Source organism: Tachyglossus aculeatus, chromosome 2 (genome assembly GCF_015852505.1).
Source record: "Tachyglossus aculeatus isolate mTacAcu1 chromosome 2, mTacAcu1.pri, whole genome shotgun sequence".
Taxonomy (NCBI): Eukaryota; Metazoa; Chordata; class Mammalia; order Monotremata; family Tachyglossidae; genus Tachyglossus; species Tachyglossus aculeatus.
Genome location: NC_052067.1, coordinates 106144102 through 106168746, shown reverse-complemented (window position 1 = coordinate 106168746; position 24645 = coordinate 106144102). Strand labels below are relative to the sequence as shown.

The 24645-nt window shown below is 42.6% G+C and overlaps 1 protein-coding gene across 1 annotated transcript in view; it reads left to right on the top strand.

Moving 5' to 3' along the window:
• SLC9A2 (solute carrier family 9 member A2) overlaps positions 1-24645 on the top strand; it is a 120097-nt gene that overhangs the window by 34188 nt on the left and 61264 nt on the right. Inside the window, exons 2-3 of the mRNA XM_038762826.1 lie at positions 2746-3209; positions 23365-23615. Coding sequence (XP_038618754.1) covers positions 2746-3209; positions 23365-23615 — 715 coding nt within the window. The remainder of the gene's footprint in view (positions 1-2745; positions 3210-23364; positions 23616-24645) is intronic.

Below are 24645 nucleotides of genomic sequence, written 5' to 3'. Positions count from 1 at the left end.
TGCCATTTAATAGCATACAACACAAAGGTCATCATCCTAGATGGGATTTATATTAAATTAATGAGAGATTTCCCTTTGAAGATGGGAATAGGCATTCTGGAGGGCTGCTGTGACAAGTGACCTTGGACCATCTGTTTTCAGTGGTGTCTTGTCTTTTGCCGTTGAATTATCTTTGACCCATAGTGACGCCATGGACATGTCTCTCCCAGAATGCCCCGCCTCCATTTGCCATCATTCTGATAGTGTATCAATAGACTTTTCTTGGTAAAAATACGGAAGTGGTTTACCATTGCCTCCTTCCATGCGGTAAACATGATTCTTTGCCCTCGATTCTCTCCCCTGCTGCAGCTGCCCAGTACAGGGGAGTTTTGACTTGCAGCAGATTGCCTTCCAATCGCCACCCGACCCGTTGCCCAAGGTAGGAATGAAACGGATATGCCTCTGCCTTACTCTCCCTCCTGTAGTCGAGACTGGTAGAGTACTGGAAACTCTCCAGGTGTGACCCTGACAGGGGTCAGTGGTCTCACTTGCATGCTATTTCTGTCTTTCTATTCCCAGTCACCCTCCTTTCCAGCTTCTCAGGAGATCCCATGTACTTGGTCCTTAATTTCACCCTTCTCCTTTCACCTACTGATATTCCCACCCTCTTCCTGATTATGATATCCCTTTCTTTGGGTGCTTTTTTTCATCAAGGAGTTGCTGCCTTTCCCTAATTTTTCTGGGACATTGAGGGACAATTTTCTCCCTAATATTTACACTAATAGTGAGAATACTTTGTTGTTTTTTCTGCCCATGCACTCAAATAAGGAGTCTCTGTGGAGCTAAGAACCTTTTCTTTAATTGATTTTTGTGTAATTGACCCAGCGCTTAGGTCATTGCTTTAGATATTAATATAATGATAATTGTGGCATTTGTTAAGTGCTTACTATGTGCCAGCATTGGGATAAATACAGGATAAACAGGTTGACATAGTCCCTGGGCTACCTGAGGTTCACAGCCTAAGAAGGGGCTGGAGAACAAGTATAGAATCCCCATTTTATAGGAACAGAGAAATTAAGTGATTTGCTCAGGGTTTTACAGCTGGTAAATGGCAGAACCAAGATTAAAACCCAGTTCCCCTGATTCCCAGACCTGTGTTCTTTCCACTAAACCACCTGTTTCTCTCTGCTTCAGTAGGCATTTGCAGGGCCTAATGAATGATAGTAACAGTAAAAAACCAGAAATCTTGAGATGGATATAGTGGATTGAATTTTGAGAAACGCAGCAGTAATTTAATGGCTTTTACCTGAAACCTGGATCATTCTTATCTGACAAAAGTCTTGGGGTTTTGGTTGGTGGTGGTGAAGACTCCTCTAAACTGTAAGCTCATTATGAGCAGGGAATGACTACTGTTGTATTGTTGTATTGTACTTTCCACACCTTAAGTGCTCAATAAATAGGATTGATTGAATGCATGAATCCTGTTTCTGTGGACCACTCCTCCTCTGTTATCAGTAAATTGGGGGTGGGGGGGCGGTGTCAGGGTCATAGGGAACAAGGTAGACTCTGGAAATGCCCCAGTAAAGTGAGGGGAGTGAGTGAAGGCCAGAAGTGAAGAGCAATTGAATGTAGTGAATGTAGTGGGCGAGGAATGTGTCTACCAACTCTGTTGTAATGTACTCACCTATGCACTTAATACAGTGCTCTGTACCACTGATTGATTAAGGGCATCCTGTTAAGGTAACCTGCTGCATTGCCAGTGGAAAGAACTACAGGGCAAAGGCCTGCCATATCAGCATAAAGTTAATTAAAACAGTCATTTCCCCCCCCTCACATAATAAATTTATTCAATACTGTTTGCAAGATATTTTAATGTGACTGCTTTAACACTATCTGAAGTAAGGAAAAAAAGCACAAATGCAGTTCTCTTGTTCATTTGATCTTTTAATCTTTGTATATTTGAACATTTAACTGATTTTCATGAACCATTAGAGCTAATAGTGATCCATTATTTTTGCAGAGTGTTGGGGGGGCCCAGCGGAAGGCTTTTTTCTCTGTCATGTTTGCCTGATGGAGTCATAGAGGAATTGGACTTGTGCCTTAAAGGGATTCATGCACAAGTGGGAAATTGTCAGAACTATCAGTGAACAGTAAAACCTACCAAATGAAAGCTCCTTTCTGTTCCCCATGGATCTGAGTGTGTGAACCTGTGGGATGGATACATTGAGAATGGAGGAGGAAACCTGCCTGTAATAGGTCCACCATATTCATTCAGTCACATTTATTGATCTCTTACTGTGTGCAGAGCACTGCACTAAATGCTTGGGAGAGTACAAAATAACAATAAACAGAAACATTCCCTGCTCACAACGAGCTAACAGTCTGGATGGGGAGATGAACACTAATATAAAATAAATAAATTGCAGATATGTACATAAGTGCTGTGGGGCTGGGAAGGGGAATGAATATGGGAAAGTACAATTGATCAATCAGTGGTACTTGCTGAGCTCCCACAGTATCAGAGAGCACTGTACTAAGTGCTTAAGAGAGTACATCCAAATCAAACGACATAGTCTCTGCTTATATTCTTTTGCCTATTATAAGCCTTCCTGAGTTTCTAAAGGTTTGAAAAATACCTAAGAAGCACAGTTAGTACTTTGTGATTGTTCCAGTGATAACAAAAACATTTTAGTTATTGCAGCTGCCATTTTGTCTTAAGCCATGCTGAGGTAACCGTTTGTCATCTTTGGCCCTTGTTCTCTGCAGGCTTCCATCTGTATCACAAGTTGCCCACTATAGTGCCTGAAAGCTGCCTTCTTATCCTGGTCGGGATTCTCCTGGGGGGAATCATTTTTGGAGTGGATGAAAAATCTCCACCTGCCATGAAGACCGATGTGTTTTTCTTGTATCTCCTTCCTCCCATCGTGCTTGATGCGGGATATTTTATGCCCACCCGCCCTTTCTTTGAGAATATTGGAACTATCTTTTGGTATGCAGTCATGGGGACACTCTGGAATTCTATTGGCATTGGAATATCCCTGTTTGGGATTTGCCAGATCGAAGCCTTTGGTTTGAATGACATCACTTTTCTGCAAAGCCTTCTCTTTGGCAGTTTAATTTCAGCTGTGGATCCTGTAGCTGTACTTGCTGTTTTTGAAAACATTCATGTCAACGAACAACTTTACATCTTGGTCTTTGGAGAGTCACTGTTGAACGATGCAGTAACTGTGGTGAGTTATTTTTTTTCCCCAACAGTGTTATTGATTTTAGGGATGCTAAGTCCTGCTTTCAGTTGAATCAATGGTCTTGTCCCTGATGTCCGAAAGATCCAGTACTGAACCTTACATGAAAATATTTATGACTGAGGATGCATAAGAACAGTTTTGATGATGCATCTGTAATGGTTTTTCACTCTAAATTCTAAAGAACAAATCCCTAATTCTAAAGTGTGGAGGTTGCTTTCTTACAAAACCCTATATAACCTAATATTCAAAACCTAGACTGTGAGCTCATTTTGGGCAGGGAACGTATTTACCAACTCAGTTGTATTGTACTCTCCTTAGCACTTATTACATTTCTCTGCACACAGTAAGCGCTCAATAAATCCCCTTGATTGATTGATAAAAACTTGTGCTTTTGTACTCTTGTTGGCCGACTGTGTCCACAAGCTATTTTTTGTGACACCAAGTAGTCCCATCCAAACAGGCTCATTGTTTCAGATGGCTGTTTCCTAATTCCTTAAAAAGCCTTCTAAACCACAAGTGAAAATATACGTCCTGGCGGAACTGGATGATATGTTCTGTCATTGATAATAATTCAAAAGTTTCCTTAAATCAACTTATTTCTGATTAGTCAGTGCTTTCAGTATCTTGTAGATGCAGTCAACCTTTGTTGATCCATGAATGAAGGGTCCATTGGCCGATTATCCAAGGTCTATTTTAGAGCCTGTTTTAGCTGTGAACTTGCCACCCTTTGCACCCAATATCCCCAAACTTCGTTTTCTCCTGCCCAAGTCTCCCAATTGTAGCGGATCTTAGGAAATTACTCTTCTCACTGTCCCAAGCCACTTCTCCATTATCTGGAGTTCTATATTATCCACTCCATCTGCTCCTCTGAATAATGGGGATAACTATAATTTTGTTGAATCCATAGAACAAGATAGGCAAATATTCAGTTTGCAATGAACTATGAAAAAAAGTCATTTCCATGGATCAAGCCATACCTTTTCCAGAGGAGGTAGGAGTTAGAAAGGAAAGAGAGTTCTTAGTGAGGAGAGAAGTGGTGAAAAAAGTGACTTTACCCAAAGGTATTCTGCACATCAATGGCATATACCCTTTTGGATAAACACAAATATCTGTTAGATTGTTCTTAGTCTAGTGGCTATTATATAGCAAGCTGCCACTTAGTCAAATGCTATCTGAACTATAAATAATCTTACTCAGAAGTTAGTGAATTGAAAGGGAAATCAATCCTTGCTAGACTGTAAATTGCTTGAAGGTAGGGAACGCATCCACCTATTCTGTTGAACTCTCAGTAAATATCATTGATTGAATCATTTGAAACACTTTTGACATCATAAGGAGACAAAAACCATCTCAGGTAAGCCACCTGGTAAACACTCATTAGTCATTAACTTATGTGGGCTAGATTTTAACCAGAGACCTGCAGTAAACATTTCACACCTCATTAAGATGCCAGAACTATCCAGTTTTTCCACAAGGACTGAATCTGTTTGGTGTGAGAAACAAGGAGAGAGACAGGCTTAGAAGAGTTCCACTTTGCAGCAGAATAAAAGTACAACCAGTTCTCTTAACATGGGGGTTGAGTTCTGGGTGAATCGCATGCTAAAGATAATTCCTGTTGTAATACACTGTGTCCCATGTCAGGTGCATGCCCACAGTCGTTGCTTCCAACCCCTCATTCATTCATTCATTCATTCAATCGTATTTATTGAGCGCTTACTGTGTGCAGAGAACTGTACCAAGTGCTTGGGAAGTGCAAGTTGGCAACATATTGAGACGGTCCCTACCCAACAGCGGGCTCACAGTCTAGAAGGGGGAGACAGACAACAAAACAAAACATATTAACAAAGTAAAATAAATAGAATAGTAAATATGTACAAGTAAAATAGAGTAATAAATATGTACAAACATATTTACAGGTGCTGTGGGAAGGGGAATGAGGTAGGGTGAGGGGGATGGGGAGGGGGAAGAAGGGGAGAGGAAGGAGGGGGCTCAGTCTGGGATAATAATAATTGTATTTGTTAAGCGCTTATTATGTGCAAAGCACTGTTCTAAGCACTGGGGAGGTTACAAGGTGATAAGATTGTCCCATGGGGGGCTCACAGTTTTAAGCCCCATTTTAGCGATGAAGTAACTGAGACACAGAGAAGTTATGTGACTTGTCCAAAGTCACAGAGCTGACAGATGGTGGATCCGGGATTTGAACCCATGACCTCTGACTCCAAAGCCCGGGCTCTTTCCACTGAGCCATGCTGCTTCTCAACTTGCAACTTCCAGAGTGGTGTTAGAAGAACGTTCCTTAATTCCTCCATTGTGCTCTTTTTGGAATGTGTAGTGAAAACATGCATTTTTGTGGAAGAACTGACTGTACATGAACTTGCAATCTACATGAAAGCATCGGACAGAAAAATTGACTTAAATTTAAAAGACTGCAAATCCTAACTCAAACCCTAACCCCAACACTAGTTAGTTTTCGAGTGGTTTTTCTGGTAGCATATGTTGAACTTACCACTAGGTGCCATGCCTTTACCTGTGCTTTTAAGAACAATTCAGTCTTCATTGCTTCAACCTGATAAATTTGTCCTATTTCCTGCCTCATTATTAATAATAATGTTGGTATTTGTTAAGCGCTTATTATGTGCAAAGCACTGTTCCAGACGTTGGGGAGGATACAAGGTGATCAGGTTGTCCCACGTAGGGTTCACAGTCTTAATCCCCATTTTACAGATGAGGTAACTGAGGTACAGAGAAGTTAAGTGACTTGCTCAAAGTCACACAGTTGACAATTGGCAGAGCTGGGATTTGAACCCATGACCTCTGACTCCCAAGCCCCTGCTCTTTCCACTGAGCCACGCTGCTTCTCTATTCTTCTTCTGACTTCCACTATTTGTAAATAATTTTTGCATGTCCCCCACATTAAATCATAAGCTCCTTAAATAAGGCAGAAAACGTGTGTCTTACTACTGTTGTGCTCTCCTAATTGCTAAATACAGCACTTAGCATTCAGTAGGTACTCAGCATACACCATTGATTAATCAATGGTTTGATCTCCCATGTGGTCAAAAATCAGAGTTCCATCCTGATTTGCTAGTTGAACAGGTGTGTATTAATAAAAAGGATAGTATTGCCATAAGTTTGCTGAAAAAGTGAGATTTTTTCTGCCTGAGAACAGATATCCCGCCCACACCTCAAACTTAACGTGTCTAAAACAGAGCTTCCTCATCTTCCCATCTAAATCCTGACTTTCCCATTACTGTAGATTACACCACTATCCTCCCTGTCTCACAAACCAATAGCTTCGACTTATCTCTCTCATTCAGCTCCCATATTGTATCTGTCATCGTATCCTGTCAGTTCAGCCTTCACAGTATTTCTAGAATCCACTCTTTCCTCTCCATCCCAACTGCTACCATGTTAACCCAAGCATTCATAATATCCCACCTTGACTACTGCATCAGCCTCCTCACTGACCTCTCCTGTCTTTCCCCACTCCAGCCCTTACTTCACCCTGTTAATCAGAATATTTTTCTAAAAAGAGTTAAAACAATCACCTTGTGTTCTACTTTTCCTTGCTGGTTTCCTACTGCAGCTCTGCTCTTGCACTTCCTTCCTCTAATGCCAATCTATTCACTGTACCTCAATCTCATCTCTCTCACCGCCGACCCCTTGCCCATGTCTCCTTCATGTAAGGCAGACTTCCATTCTCCCATTTTACAAACCCTTATTAAAATCACACCTCCAAGATACCTTCCCTAAGTCCTCATTTTCCATACCCGCTGTCCCTCTGTGTTACCTCTGCAATTGGATCAATACCATTTAGGCACTTGATATTCACCCATCCCTGAGGCCCATAGCATTTAAGTATATGTCAATAATTTATTTTAACACCTGTTTCCCCCTCTAGATTGTAAGCTCCTTGTAGGAAGGTGACATGACTACTGACTCTAGTGTACTCTCTCAACCACTTAGTAACATACGCTGCTTACAGCAAGTGTTCAATTAAATACCATTGATTAGTTGATGGATTGAAGATTGAGAAGAAGTGTGGCCTATTGGAAAGGGCATGGGCCTGGGATTCAGAGGACCTGGTTTCTAATTCTGGCTCCACCAGTTGTCTACTGTGTGATCTTGAGCAAGTCACTTAACTTTTCTGTGCCTCAGTTACTTCATATGTAAGATGAGGATGAAGACCGTGAGCCCCACGTGGGACATGGACTGTGTCCAACCTGATTATCTTGTATCTACTCCAGCGTTAAGTGCATTGCCTGGCACTTAACAAATGCCATTAAAAAAAATGAGAAATTAAGTTGGTAATAGTGCTTCTGTTACCTCAATCTCAAATTAAAATCCAATGGGACAGGCAGCTCCCTCCTAGAGTCTTGTTGAGGGAGTGACATAAATTACATTTATCAAGCATAAGAGGGTTCTTAACAGCCCCATTTAAGGCTGAGATGCTAAACTCGAATGGCAAGGGACCAGAATAGGTGCCTGACTATATTTTCATGGGCACAATATGGGAGATACTGTTTCAACCAAAGGCAAATACACAATATTTGTCTCCTAAAACACAGACTACTTTCTCTGATTACTGATTACTCACGTTGCTAGTTTCTAACTACAGTCCAGCTCACACCCTTTGATCTTCTAATGCCAACCTACTCACTGTACCACCATCTCTTCCAAGTCACCACTGACCTCTCACTCAAGTCCTGCCTTTGGTCTGGAATGGCCTCTCTCCTCAAATCCTACAGAAAATTACTCTTCCCATCTTCAAAGCTTTATTGAGGCACATTTGCTCCAAGAGGCCTTCCCTGATTAAGCCCTCATTTCTTCTTCTCTCACTTTCCTTCATCATCACCCTGATTTGCTCCCTTTATTCACCCCTTCCTCAGCCCCACAGCTCTACATATCCATAATTTATTCAGTGATATTAATATCTATCCTGCCCTCTAGACCATAAGCAAGTTGTGGGCAGAGTCTACAAACTCTGTTATTATATTGTACTCTCTCAAGCACTTAGTACATTGCTTGGCACACAGTAACCACTCAGTAAATACAATCGATTAATCAATTGATTGAATCCATTTCTTGAAGCTGTTGCTCATCTAACATCTCCTTAAACCTTCCAATGGTTTCCCATTTCCCTCCACATCAAGCAAAAACTCCTCACGAGTGACTTCAAGACCCTCTTTTCCCAATGTACATTTTAGCCCTACCTTCACCTCTAACTCTCTAGGTCAATCATTCACTGATTCATTCAATCATATTTATTGAGCGCTTACTGTGTGCAGAGCACTGTACTAAGCACTTGGTAAGTACAAGTTGGCAACATATAGAGACGGTCCCTACCCAACAGTGAGCTCACAGTCTAGAAGGGGGAGACAGACAACAAAACTAAACATATTAACAAAATAAAATGAATAGAATAAATATGTACAAGTAAAATAGAGTAATAAATATGTACAAATATATATACATATATACATATATGCAGGTGCTGTTGGGAGGGGAAGGAAGTAAGGCGGGGGGATGGGGAGGGGGCTCAGTCTGGGAAGGCCTCCTGGAGGAGGTGAGCTCTCAGTAGGGCTTTGAAGGGAGGAAGAGAGCTAGCTTGGCGGATGTGCGGAGGGAGGGCATTCCAGCCCAGGTGGATGACGTGGGCCAGGGGTCGACGTTGGGACAGGCGAGAACGGGGCACGGTGAGGAGGTTAGCAGCAGAGGAGCGGAGGGTGCGGGCTGGGCTGTAGAAGGAAAGAAGGGAGGTGAGGTAGGAGGGGGCGAGGTGATGGAGAGCCTTGAAGCCGAGGGCGAGGAGTTTTTGCCTGATGCGTAAGTTGATTGGTAGCCACTGGAGATTTTTGAGGAGGGGAGTAACATGCCCAGAGCGTTTCTGGACAAATACCATCTGGGTAGTGGCGTGAAGTATGGATTGAAGTGGGGAGAGACAGGAGGATGGGAGATCGGAGAGGAGGCTCAGTAATCCAGTCGGGATAGGATGAGAGATTGAACGAGTAGGGTAGCGGTTTGGATGGAGAGGAAAGGGCGGATCTTGGCGATGTTGCGGAGCTGAGATTGGCAGGATTTGGTGACGGATTGGATGTGAGGGGTGAACGAGAGAGGGGAGTCGAGGATGACACCCAGGTTGCGGGCTTGTGAGATGGGAAGGATGGTAGTGCCATCAACAGTGATGGGAAAGTCAGGGAGAGGGCAGGGTTTGGGAGGGAAGATAAGGAGTTCAGTCTTGGACGTGTTGAGTTTTAGATGGTGGGCATACATCCAGATGGAGATGTCCGGAAAGCAGGAGGAGATACGAGCCTGGAGGGAGGGAGAGAGAGCATGGGCAGAGATGTAGATTTGGGTGTCATCAGCGTAGAGATGATAGTTGAGCCGTGGGAGTGAATGAGTTCACCAAGGGAGTGAGTGTAGATAGAGAACAGAAGGGGACCGAGAACTGACCCTTGAGGAACGCCTACAGTAAGGGGATAGGAAGGGGAGGAGGAGCCCGCAAAAGAGACTGAGAATGAGTGGCCGGAGAGATAAGAGGAGAACCAGGAGAGGACAGAGTCTGTGAAGCCAAGGTTGGAGAGTGTGTTGAGGAGAAGGGGGTGGTCCACAGTGTCGAAGGCAGCTGAGAGGTCGAAGAGGATTAGGATAGAGTAGGAGCCGTTGGATTTGGCAAGCAGGAGATCATTGGTGACCTTGGAGAGGGCACCTTTGTTCTTTGTTCTTTCCAAACTAACCTTTCAGGTGTTCCTTGCTATCTACACTCCCCGTCAGTCCCTTCACTTATGCTGTTCCCTTGACCTGAAACTCACTCCCCACCCCAAACTGTGCACCAAAGTCCTCCCCATGCTCCAAAACCTCATAAAATCTTACCTCCTCCAAGCAGCGTGGCTCAGTACAAAGAACACGGGCTTTGGAGTCAGAGGTCATGGGTTCAAATCCCTACTCCGCCAATTATCAGCTGTGTGACTTTGGGCAAGTCACTTCATTCTCTGTGCCTCGGTTACCTCATCTGTAAAGTGGGGTTAAGACTGTGAGCCCCCCAAGGGACAACCTGATCACCTTGTAACCTCCCCAGAGCTTAGAACAGTGCTTTGCACATAGTAAGCACTTAATAAATGCCATCATTATTATTATTATTATTATTCCCAACATCCCAAGTTACATGAACATGAATCAGCCACTTCTAGCACCAATATATTTATTTATAAATCCTCGCAACATTTTGGATCTATGTACACATGCTGAAAGTAAATTTGTTATTTGTATTGTTTTTCTTCTGTTTTTGGAGTCATTGGTTAATTGAATAATCAGTTTTCTGCTTATAGTATTTTGAAGCAGCACTTCTTGAGCAAGAGATTCATAAGGAATGAGAAACAAGAAGGAAAAAGAGAAAACATCACCAGGCATTGCATACACAAGGTACAGGCACACAACAAGGGACAGTCTTTGTGTCTACACAGTGTGAGTGGACTGTGGGTCCGCCTTGGCCTCTTCAGCTACACACACACTCATAGGTAAAATGATTGGGATGTCGTCTTCAAATGTGAAGGCATCGATATGTATCTATACCTATATCTTCATAGGTATACGTATATATAGGTAAATATGTATATAAAATATGTATACCTATGTAGTAGATAAATATTTGAATAGGCTAAGAAATTGTTTCACAAGATTTCTTCCGCCTTCCCTATGTAAATATCATTTTCTAGATAAAATTTTTTCAAGATTTTTCTTGATCTATACTGGAGTCTCTCAACATCTGAAAAACACCAGTATTACACCCAGTATGCATGGTGGACACTGCAGTCTCCACAGACATTTCAGGCACACGTTTCTCCCCGATCCATAATTTTGTCAAGGTTATAGTTATGCAGCCTCTTCAGGACATCTCCCTGCCTAGCTTGCTGCCCTGGGCTTGTGCTTTGAAATGCCTTTGGAGGCTGTGGGGCACGATTTTTCTACTAGAAAATAAACCAATCCACTGTTCTGTCAGATGAAGGATCACTGGGGCTCAGGAAAGATACTTCATAGCAGACACATCAGCCAGGAGTGACATCTCCAAGTTCACTCCTGCCCTTAAAGCCTGCAATATAAAAAAAAAATTCCTAATTTCATGACATGAGGCCCTTTTACAAAGGATTCACCTTGAATGACTTGAAAGCAATGGATCCTCAAATTAACATTGGTATTTAGCGTACAGACACTGTTGGTATTTTAATCTCTTTAAAAGCTTCTAAAAATGTCAGTGCAGCATCAGGTCATTCATGCAGAGAACTGGGAAAAAATATCTGGAGCTGCGTTAAACAGTCGTGCTATGTGTACATTAATTAGAATTGCAAAACATCTTTTCTGCATGGAAATCTTTTTGTAAGTAAGAAGGTCTTCATGGAATGTGGCCAGTTGAAACTGCAATAATTTTATCTTGGGCTGATGATCAGATGAGAGATTCAGGGGAAGTCAGGTGAGAGGTTATGGAAACTTCCTTGTTGCTAGGATACTATTTCATGTTCTTAAAGAGAACTTGTCTAACTGCAATGTTCCATTGCAACCGTGTCCACTGATGTTCAATACAAACGATTGCCATGTGCTCTCTGACCAGGATGTACATGCTAAAATTGCCATGATCCACTTTAACCTTCGAAAAGTAGAATGGGATTAGACGTTTAAAAATAAGTAAAAACAATTCTAAACCTGATTTTAATGGTCCAAAGCAACAGTTTTGGCACCAAACGTATTAAGTTAGCCAAATCCTGGTAGTCTAAACCTGATTTTAATGGTCCAAAGCAACAGTTTTGGCACCCAAACCTATCAAGTTAGCCAAATCCTGGAAGTAAATCATTCCCAGAAATCATAAGGAATACTGAGGGCACATCAAAGCAGTGATTTATAATGTGGCAGTCTGTGACTTGAAAGAATTACTGCTCCTTTGCCAAAATGTAAGCAGCAAGAAGCAGAGTGGCCTAGTAGAGAATAGGCTTCAGGGTCAGAAGACCTGTATTCTAATTCTGGGTTCACAATTTACCTGCTGGCTGACCGTAGGCAAATCAGTTAACCATGCCTCAGTCCCCTAATTAGTAAAATGGGAATTAAATACCTATTTCCCTTCCTATTTAGAGTTTGATCACCATGAGCAGCATGGCCGAGTGGGTAGAGCATGGGCTTGGGCGGTAGAAGTACCTGGCTTCCGATCCCAGTTTCACAACGTGTCTGCCAAATGACCTTGGGCAAGTCACTTCACTTCTCTGTGCTTCAGTTACTGGGGATTAAGACTGTAAACCTTATGTGAGACAGGGACTGTGTCCAACGTAATAAGCTTGTACCTATCCCAGCACCTGCTATAGTGCCTGGCACATAGTAAGCGCTTAACTAACACCATGTAAAAACCAAAATCTGATTATCTTGTATCTACCCTAGCACTTAATAGAGTACTCTGTACACAGTAAGTGTTCAATAAATGCCATTGATTGATAGATTGATTTAGAAGCAGCATGGCATAGTGGATAGAGCACAGGCCTGGGATTCAGAAGGTCATGGGTTCTAATTCCGGCTCTGCAGGTTGTCTGCTGTGTGACCTTGAGCAAGTCACTTCACTTCTCTGGGCCTCAGTTACCTCATCTGTAAAGTAGGGATTGAGACTGTGAGATCCACATGGGACAGGGACTGTATTCAACTCGATTTGCTTGTATTCACCCCAGCACTTAGTACAATGCCTGACACATATTAAGTGCTTAACAAATGCCACAATCATAATTATTATTATTATTGTTATTATCCCAGCTCTGCCACTTGCGTGCTGTGTTACCTAGGGCAAGTCACTTAACTTTGCTGTGCCTCAATTTTATTACCTCTAAAATGGGGTATAATGCCTGTTCTCCCTCCATAGATTGTAAGCCCCAAAGTGAGACAGGGACTGTTTCTAACCAAATTATCTTGTACCTACAAGTGCTTAGTGCAATGCTTGGTACATAGCACTTAACAAATATTACAGTTATTCACCTAATTTATTCCTGGGGGCTGGCCTCAAAAGATGAATAAATTTAGATTGTAAGCTTCCTGAGGCCAGGAATCTTGCCTTTGCTTATCAGGATACCAATATTAAATAATTTACTAATTGGAGTATGAATATCATAATTATTCACCTAATTTATTCCTGGGGGCTGGCCTCATAGGATGAATGTTTAGATTGTAAGCTTCCTGAGGCCAGGAATCTTGCCTTCACTTATAGGGGATAGCAAAATTAAATAGTTTACTAATTGGAGGATGAAGGAATGTAAATAAAATAGACAAAATAGACAATAGGTAAAACAGACAAGTGAAGGCTTCAATAACAAAAAATATAGAAAAGGATCGAAGGTGGTTTTCAGTAGAAAGGGTATAATTAGAACACAAGGGCCAAGGAGGGAGGGATTTTTAATGGTATTTTTTGAGCACTTACTATGTGCCAGGTACTGTACTAAGCTATGGGGCAGATACAAGATAATCAGGTTGGACAGAGGGGGCTCACAGTCCTAATCTCCATTTTACAAATGAGGTAAATGAAACACAGAGAAGCTATGTGACTTGCCCAAGGACACAGCAAAAAAGTAGCAGAGCCCAGATTAGAACCCATGAACTTCTGACCCCCAGTCCTGTGCTCTATCCACTGCAGGGATAAGACGGTGAGAAGAGTATTACTGGAAAAGGTCTGAAGGAGATTTGATTTCTGAAAGGCTGCAGTGTACTACACATAGCAGGTGCTGAATAAATACCGCTGATGATAAGGATAAAGTTGTCAGGCTCCCATTTTGTGTACATTGTTAAGGAGCTGATGTCAGGGATATTTTAGTGATATATTTGACCTGGGAAAATTTGTCACAGAAATAGCAGTGCCCACTCCAAAACTGTCTTCCAGTGTCTCATTTGTCACATGACATAATTGTGTGGAGCCAGGAATATTTTTTTAAGTTTTAAGTAGTAGTAGTAGTAGTAGTAGTAATATTTATCACATGTTTTTGGATACAGATCATGCTACTTAGCATTGGGAAAGAGTATACAAGTGGTAATTAGACATAGATCCTGTCCCATGAGGGGTTCACAATTTATGAATATAGCTAGGAGAGAGAACCTGAGACAGACACAACAATAACAATGAATCAATCAATGACAATCTCTGCAGAGCAATGTACTAAGCACTGGGAGAGTACAATGCAACAGAGTTGGTAGACACATTCCCTGCCCTCAAGGAGCTTACAGTCAAGAGGGAGAGACAAACATTGAATTAAATTATGGATGTGCACATTCATTCATTCATTCAATCGTATTTATTGAGCACTTACTGTGTGCAGAGCACTGTACTAAGTGCTTAGCACTGTACTAAGTGCTTAGAACTGTACTAAGCACTTAGCACTGTACTAAGTGCTAAAAGTGGAATGGCTAAAGGGTACAGTTTCAAGTGCAAGGACAGTGCAGAAGGGAGAGGTAGTAGGGAAAATGATGGCTTATTTGGGGAAGGGTTCTTGGAGGAGATGTGATTTTAATAAGGCTTTGGAGGTAGGGAGTGTTGTGGTCTGTTGGACATGAAGAGGGAGGCAATTCTAGGACAGAGGGAGTGCGTGGACGAGGGGTAGGTGGCAAGATAGATGAGATCGAGGTACAGTGAGTAAGTTGGTGTTGGAGGAGCAAAGTGTGTGGGCTGGGTTCTAGTAAGAAGTCAGAGAAGTAAGGTAGTCTAGAGAAGCAGTGTTGACTAGTGGATAGAGCACAGTCCTGGGAGTCCGAAGGACCTGAGTTCTAGTTCTGGCTCCACCACTTTTCTGCTTGTGGCCTTGGGCAAGTCACTTAACTTCCATGTTCCCTCATATGTAAAATGGAGATTAAGACTGTGAGCCCTATGTGGGACAGGGACTGTGTCCAACCAAATTATTTTGTTTCTACCCCAGTGCTTAGAACAGTGCCTGGCGCATAGTAAGTGCTTAACAAATACCACAGTTATTATTATTAAGGCAGGAGCAGGTAATCAAGGTGATTGAGTGCTTTAAAACTTATGGTAAGGAGTTTCCATATGGACAACCACTGGAGGTTCTTGAGAAGTGGGGTTACACAGACTGAATAGTTTTGTAGAAAAATGATCCAGTCAGCAGAGTGAAACATGGACTGTAATATGAAGAGACAGGAGACAGTGAGATCAGCAAGGAGGCTAGTACAATAATCAAAGTGGGATAGGAAACGTCCAGTTTGAATGGAAAGGGGTGGATTTTAGTGATGTTGTGGATGTTGAACCAATGGTATTTAGTGACAGAGCAAATATGTGGTTTGAATGAGAGATAAGTTGAGAATAACACCAAGGTTATGAGCTTGTGAAACAGGGAGGATGGTGGTGCTATCTACAGTGATAGGAAAGTCAGGGGAAGGGCAAGGATTGGGTGGGAATATTAGAATTTATATTTTGGACATTTTAAAATTGAGGTGTCGGGGGCATGTAGCAATACCCTGAAGGCAGGAGAAAATATGAGACTGCAGAGAAGGAGAGTGATCAGGGCTGGAGATGCAGATCATTCAATCACATTGTCAATCAATGGCATTTATTCACCAATCATATTTATTGAGCGCTTACTATGTGCAGAGCACTGTATTAAGCACTTGGGAGAGTACAGTATAACAAAGTTGGTTGACATGTTCCCTGCCCATAATGAGTTTATAGTCTAGAGGGGGAATCATCCTCATAGAGATGCTAGTTGAAGCAATGAGTTCTCCGAAGGAGTGGGTGTAGATGGAGAATACAAGGGAACCCAGAACTGAGCCTTAAGTGACCTCCACAGTCACAGGTGGGAGGCAGAGGAGGAGCCTGCAAAAGAGACAGAGAATGAGCAATCAGAGTAACAGGAAGAGAAGCAGGAGAAAACAATGTCAGTGAAGTCAAGGTTTCCAGGAGAAGGGGATGGTCAGCAGTGTCAGAAGCAGCTGAGAGGTTGAGAAGGATCAGGATGGAGTAGAGACTGTCAGATTTGGAAGAAACTATAAAACATTCAAACAGCATGAGACAAGGTACACAATACACAATATAAAAACCAAAGTCAGTAGGGTGCGGTGATTAGAAGAGCAGAATTTCTGGCTCCTTATGATTCAGAGTCCATGGCATTCCCGAAGCTACACCAGTGGCTACGGTGGCCACTAGTCTTCCTGAGATTTTAAAGGCAGCCTCATGTTACTGGTGTTGTTCTCTTTCCTGCCACGGTGGTGCAAAGCAGATTGGGATGGGGTCTTCTCAATGGGGCAGGGGGGAGCGGGCATTGGCAGCATGCCTGCCGCACAGAGCATGCCAGGGGCAGACGGAGAGTTTCTCAGCCACAGCGGAGAGGGGGAGAAATTGCCAGATGTTTTGATCGGCTGGAGGTGAAAAGGGTTCACAGAAGCACAGCAGTGGTGTGGACAGGGAATTTAGGGGGCAGGCAGATTTTTCCTCAGACACAGTGTGGGGGCTGAGCATGATGATGATGATGATGATGGCATTTATTAAGCGCTTACTATGTGCAAAGCCGGTCTCACCTTCGCAACATCGCCAAGATCTGCCCTTTCCTCTCCATCCAAACTGCTACCCTGCTGGTTCAATCTCTCATTCTATCCTGACTGGATTACTGCATCAGCCTCCTCTCTGATCTCCCATCATCCTGTCTCTCCCCACTTCAGTCTGTACTTCACTCTGCTGCCCGGATCATCTTTGTGCAGAAATGCTCTGGGCATGTTACTCCCCTCCTCAAAAATCTCTAGTGGCTACCAATCAACCTACGCATCGGGCAAAAAGTCCTCACTCTGGCTTCAAGGCTCTCCATCACCTCACCCCCTCCTACCTCACCTCCCTTCTTTCTTTCTACAGCCCAGCCCGCACCCTCCGCTCCTCTGCCGCTAACCTCCTCACTGTACCTCTTTCTTGCCTGTCCTGCCGTCGACCCCCAGCCCACGTCCTCCCCCTGGCCTGGAATGCCCTCCCTCCGCACATCTGCCAAGCTAGCTCTCTTCCTCCCTTCAAAGCCGTACTGAGAGCTCACCTCCTCCAGGAGGCCTTCCCATACTGAGCCCCCTCTTTCCTCTCCCCCCGCCCTACCTCCTTCCCCTCCCCACAGCACCTGTATATTTGTTTGTACAGATTTATTACTCTGTTTATTTTACTTGTACATATTTACTATTCTATTTATTTTATTTTGTTAATATGTTTAGTTTTGTTGTCTGTCTCCCCCTTCTAGACTGTGAGCCCGCTGTTGGGTAGGAACCATCTCTATATGTTGCCAACTTGTACTTCCCAAGTGCTTAGTACAATGCTCTGCACACAGTAAGTGCTCAATAAATATGATTGTATGAATGAATGAATGTTCTAAGCACTGGAGTGTATGAAAGTGCACTTTTTGGTTAGCTGAGATGGAAGCACCAAGCTAATAAAGGCTTGGTGTGGGCTTCCCTTCAAAGCTCTACTGAGAGCTCACCTCTTCCAGGAGGCCTTCCCAGACTGAGCCCCCTCCTTATTCTCCCCCTCTTCCTCCTCCCCATCCCCCCTGCCTTACCTCCTTCCCCTCCCCACACCACCTGTATATATGAATATATGTTTATATGTATTTATTACTCTATTTTATTTGTACATATTTATTCTATTTTATTTTGTTAATATGTTTTGTTTTGTTGTCTGTCTCCCCCTTCTAGACTGTGAGCCCGCTGTTGAGTAGGGACCATCTCTATATTTTGCCAGCTTGTACTTCCCAAGCGCTTAGTACAGTGCTCTGCACACAGTAAGCACTCAATAAATACGATTGAATGAATGAATGAATGAATAATAGTAGAGGGAGCAGGTGCTTGCAAGAATAAGGTTTCTGGTTTCTCAAACTACCAGTCTTACCTCAGACTTCACCCCAGAATTCCTGACACCAGCAAGTCTTTAGTGCCTGCTTCCTCCCGCTGTACTCTTCTAGGCTTCTTGAGGGCAGGGTGTCTATGTGCTCTGCATATAGCAAGCACTCAGTAAATGCCAATGATTAATTGATTGATTAAAATCAGCTAGATTAATAGAGAGCATCTAGGCTTTTGCCTTCCCTTATGATCCTTGACCGTGACCCCACCATCAGTCAATTGTATTTATTGAGTGCTTACTGTATGCAGAGCACTATATTAAACGTTTAGGAGAGTACAACACAGCAATAAACAGACACATTCCGTGCCATCAGTGAGCTTACAGTCTAGAGTCACCCTGGAATATTTCATCTAATCCATCAAACAATCAATCAGTGACTTATTGAGCACCGACTGTGTGCCAAGAACTGTACTCAGTGCCAGGTACTATTGAGTAAAAGCAATTGTCCCTGCCCTCATTTCCACCTCAAATTGAGTAAGGCTGGCAGAGGACGCAGAGAGATGGGTCATAGCTTTTCACTTCAGCCATCAGTGTTGCTAGGCAACAGTTTTAAGTTGGGCATAATTGTGCATCAGTCATCTTAGAGCACAAACTCAGCCTAATGTTGAGAAGGGTGTAATTTTGACCCAAAGCATTAGGGAAGTGGCATGGCCTGGTGGCAAAAGCACAGAGCCAGGAATCTGAAGAATCAGGTTCTAGTTCTAGCTCTGTCACTGACCTGCTGCGTGATCTTGGGCAAGTTGCTTAACCTCTCCGTGTCTGTTTTCTTATCTGTAAAATGAAAATAAGATGCCTACTCTCTTTACCTTTTAGATTGTGAGCCTCATATAGAACGGGGGATGTGTCCGAACTGGTGATCTTGTATCTACTCCAATGCTTTGGCACGAAGAAAAAACTTAATAAATGTGAAACTGATTAATAATTAATATTGCTAGTCACAAATCCCCCTGTCATTTGCAAATGTAGAGTTAAGAAATTTGCTCTCTGCAAAGGGTGTGCTGGCTTGTTATTCTAGTGCTGAATGGCATCGAGTTGGTGCTTCAGAAATACAGACAATACAGATATCCACTTCTGATTCTCAGCAAAAAACAAATGCCTGGATCAATCTGCAGTGCAGGTAAAGCATGATAGGCAAGGTTTTCCTTCATTTTCCCATCCCCCATGTCATCTGCTAAGTCTTGGGCAAAGAATCTTTGTGCAGAGAAATCAGGAGACTTGTATTCTAGTCACAACTCAGCCAGTGGTCCACAGTATGACCTTGAATTAATCATTTAACCCCTCTGTGCCATGGTATTTTAAAGTAGAATAATAATCTCTCCTGCAGAGAAATGCTAAGAGGGTACCATGAGATTATTGATGTGAAAGTGCTGTGGTAAAATGAAAGGACTAAAAATTCTCCATTCCATCATACCTGATACACACTTGGACTCTAGTTAACCCATCAGTTCCTCTGATATCGAGGTTGACTTGGGGTGAAATCTGCTTTGTTGATATTTATCTGATCAGCAGATAAGTTGGGGGTGAGATAGTGGGACACGCTGGGAAATAGGGTCAAAGGGGAATCTTTGCAGCATATGTTACTTGCTTTGCCTACTATGGACTCGTATGGGCTGATTCAAGATTATCTCTGTGGGCTTGTGCAGTTCCAGCTTTTAATGTCCGTTAACATCGGCAACGCAATGATATAAAATAGTTGTATTGCCGAAACAAGATCTGAGCAGAGCATTGTGATAGGTTGAAGTATTCCCTTATGAGCAGCAATTTCCATCACTCAAATTGAGCAGGTGGTTGTCACAGACAAGGTTCAGTTTGGTTCGCTATTTAGTAGGGAGGGCCTTATGTTTCAGGAAACTGCATGCTCATAGGAACGTAGAATCCCCTAAGGTGCAAATATATTACATTCATGTATGAATAGGGGTTGAAAGAAATGCTCCAAATGTTTACCTCATTGCCAAGAGCAGCAAAGAAGTTTCTCTAAAGTTCATTTTAGGAGGTGGAGAGAGGCTGGTTCATTGTACAGGTGTGTCTTGGATGTGTGACTTTATGATTTGTGGTTTTGCTAATTGTGGGGACCTCTTTGGTCACCTGTTGAAAGGCATATAGCATGAGCTGACCCCCAAATCCTAGAGTATCAAGTAAATCAACTCTCCTGGGCAGAGGTAGCTTCTTGAATTCCCAGAACCGTGTCTTCTCAGTACCAAGAGCTCAGGATTAATTCATTTGTCCTGGCTCTGAACATGGTGGTAGTGGATTTTGACCAGATGGATGGCAGAAGACCATCCATGGCTAGCGAACCTTGTGTGGATATGGAGAAACAAGGTCCTCATATGTGGGCAGTGTCCTCAAGCATGAGCAACATGTACCATTTTAACCAGAATAGTTGCTTTAATTATTGGTATTTATTGAGTGGGAAAAACATTACAAAGCACTTCAGTCAATCAATCAAATTTATTGAGTGCTTACTATGTGCAGAGCACTGTACTAAGAGCTTGGGAGAGTACAATGCAATGGAATTAGCAGAGACATTTCCTGCCCCAAATGAGTTTGCAGTCTAGAGGGGGAGTCAGACATTAATCTGATGACCTGACACCTGTCCACTTGTTTTGTCTTGTTGTCTGTCTCCCCCTTCTAGACTGTGAGCCTGTTGTTGGGTAGGGACCATCTGTATATGTTGCCAACTTGTACATCCCAAGCGCTCAGTACAGTCCTCTGCACACAGTAAGCGCTCAGATACGATTGAATGAATGAATGAATTTGAATAAATAAGAAATGTATAATATACAATTTAAAGATACGTACATAAGGGCTGTGGGATTAGGGGTGGAACAAATATCAAATGCCAGAAAGCCACAGATCCAAGTGCGTAGATGACTCAGGGGAGAGAGTGAGCCGGGGAAAAGAGGGCTTAATTGGGGAAGGCCTCTTAGAGGAGATGTGACCTTTGAAGGTAGAGAGAGTGGTAGTCTGGTGTATATGGATGGGGAGGGAGTTCTAGGCTAGGTGGATGATGTGGGAGAGGGGTTGGTGGTGAGGTAGATGAGATCGGGGCACAGTGGGTAAACTGGTGCTAGATGAGCAGAGTGTGTGGCCTGGGCTATAGTAGGAAAGTAGTGAGGAGAGGTAGGGTGGGCCATTCACCAGAAGCAAAATTCATAGTCTCTTCACTCAGCAGGTTTACCATCTCTTGATTGTAAGGATTACTTCATGATCTTGATTCCCCTCTGGGAATCTAACCCTTTACAAACGATGAGTTTTCCTTAGAAGTTAAGTTCCTCTCCAAAAGAGAACCACCAAAGCCTGGACACACTTTCTTGGATGGCGCTGTGCAGGATGGCGCTGAGAAGCAGCGTGGCTCAGTGGAAAGAGCACGGGCTTTGGAGTCAGAGGTCAGGGGTTCAAATCCCGGCTCCACCACTTGTCAGCTGTGTGACTTTGGGCAAGTCACTTCACTTCCCTGGCCTCAGTTACCTCATCTGTAAAATGGGGATTAAGAGTGTGAGCCCCATGTGGGACAACCTGATCACCTTGTATCCCCCCAGCGCATAGAACAGTGCTTTGCACATAGTAAGTGCTTAATACATGCCATTATTATTATTTTTATTATTATTATGGAGCTAGGGAGGATTCCAGGGATTTACAGTGACATTAAAAATGGTGGGCCCACAACACCATCTAGGTCCTTAGTTCTAGATTCATTCAGTCATATTTATTGAGCACTTACTGTGTGCAGAGCCCTGTACTAAGCGCTAGATGTCAGCACCCATGAGATCCTAGTGCATGCATAATAATAATAATAATAATAATGGCATTTATTAAGCGCTTACTATGTGCAAAGCACTGTTCTAAGCGCTGCATAGTGTGTCCCTGATCTTAGGGGCATGGTCCCATGTAGAAGGTCCAATACAAGATAGCGGGGCCCAGGAAATACCACCCGCCATTACGCCACTCCAGTTATATAGCCTTTCACCTACATCCCTCAAGTATTTAGGGTAGCAGAAGCCAGCAATCGTACTCTTTCATTTAGCTCTGTGTAGTGCACATTGATGTGGGGGTTTTCATCTTCACTTTTTTGTAAGGAGTTGCATGAGGGGAAGTTAAATGACTACCTGTTGGGTGAAGTGAACCAACTCTGCCCTCAAACACATGTGTTTTCATGCATTCCTCACCCATTTCTGAAGGGTGAACTTTCTTGCTGAGAAAGCGGTTGTTAAAGCCCCACACCTCATTCGATATTTCTGTAAAGTCTCAATTATAGGTGTGGAAACAAATGCATTTAATTCTACCTAAAAATAAATGCATCGATGATTGGTATGGAATATTTGCATGGGCTCTCTATAATTTGAATGTACACAAAAATACAGAAACCATAAATACATATCATCATCAATCGTATTTATTGAGCGCTTACTATGTGCAGAGCACTGTACTAAGCGCTTGGGAAGTACAAATTGGCAACATATAGAGACAGTCCCTACCCAACAGTGAGCTCACAGTCTAAATACATATGGATAAAGAAATCTATTTGCGGGCCCCAACCACTCACCCACCCATCCTCTATATCTCCCACTAAAAGAAACCTCTGGCTTCATATTCCCTAACGGAAATACTCTTATAGTGAAAAAAGATCAAGCAGCTTAAGTGTTGAGACAGGAAATATTTGGAGCCAGGTGGAGAGGCCCTCCAATACTGGGTGAGTTCCTCAGGCCAGTTCCTCCTGAGCCTAAAGGCCTTAACTTGGACTAGGATAAAGGCCTTTAAAGTTTAAATAGTCCTGCCTCATGCATACCCTGAATCCCCAACACTGTTAGCAAACTGTGAGGACAGGCTGCAGAGAATGAGGAATGGGGAGGGGGAAGGTGGGGAGAAAGAGAGAGAGGAGAGAGAGAGGTCAAGCGCAGGCATTTAAAACAGGCGGCACATCCTTTAGACATGTTTCTAAACAGTCACAGTTGAGGCTTCTGAACAAGAAAAGTCTGAGATCTACATAATTATTCCTTGAAATCCCTCATATTACCCAATAATTAGTTCTAGAAAAGTTCACATGATCACTAAAATTAATTGATTTTTGCTTGAGATGACATTAGTATCTGCTCTGTTTGTCCTTAGTTCAGAATGAGATTCAGAAGTCTAATAATGCATGGCTCCATGCAAATTCAACAAAAAGCTAAATTTTCTCATTAGAAGGAAAGACAGGTGGTAATGAGGATGGGGAAAATTAGAAAGCACCCTGATAAACGATCTGTTTTCTTTCTCCCGCAGGTCCTGTACAATTTGTTCAAGTCTTTTTGCCAGATGACCACAATTAAGACCATTGATATATTCGCTGGATTTGCAAACTTCTTTGTGGTGGGAATCGGTGGGGTATTGATTGGAATCTTTTTGGGATTTATTGCAGCATTTACTACCCGTTTCACTCACAATATCCGAGTGATTGAGCCACTTTTTGTCTTCCTGTACAGTTACTTATCATACATAACTGCAGAAATGTTTCACCTCTCAGGCATCATGGCGTAAGTATCCAAAGCAAGAGAGCAATAGTTGTAGGATAAAAGGGTGTGGTAAATGGATTTCAGTGAAACAATATATTTTTCTAAGTTGTGACATGCATGCTGACTAGTCTCCCTAAATGAATAGGTGCTTTCTTGTATGTTAAGCGTTTTATAAGTACTAAGCTTTGTCTCCTGACCATAAAATGAAAATAGTCATATACTCAACTATATTTTTAAAGTCAACATTGTGGGGACCCTTTGAAAAATGTCTTAAAGATGTGCTCTTAGGTGCTAGCTATACCAAACAGTAATCACAAAGATTTGCCGTGTGTGTGTGTGCATGTGTTTGTGTTGTTCAAGTAATTTGAAACCACTGCATCCTGTATTTCAGTTCAGTTCAGTCATACTTTTTGAGCACTTACTGTGTGCAAAGCACTGTACTAAGCACTTAGGAGAGTACAATATAACAATAGACAGACACATTCCCTGCACACAACGAGCCTATAGTCTTGACCCTTGTGTTAGACCTCTGACTTTCAGGATGAATAAAATGTCAGGCTGGGTAGATTACTGTCAAAGAGCTTTTCTCATAAACAGATCTTTCTCTTTGATAGGTGTGGGTCTGAGCTAAATTTGTTAAAGTTTTCCTAAATCTCCGATTGAAAACTTGATCGGGCCTTTGACTGAGCATTGGATTTGGAGTAAAGATATAGTTGATATCTTACCCTCAATCTTTCTACTTTGAAAAACCATGCTACGTAATTAATTAATTCATAGTGAATTAAGTTTGAAACACTGTGATTAAAAAAAAAAAGACTTAGAACTTAATCCTTAAAGGAGTTAGCCTTAAAGAAGTGTTCAAAGATAGTCCAGAAAGGGAAGAAGGGTCCATTTCATATCAAATGTGATGAGTTAAATATTTGCACGGTTTTCTGTTTCAGAGATGAACCTAAATAAAGCAACATATTAATCCAGTTTGACCCAGTAATGAAATGTTCCATCTCTTTCCCCGGTAGCTATTCATATCATCTGTACGGCTTCCAGTTCCTTC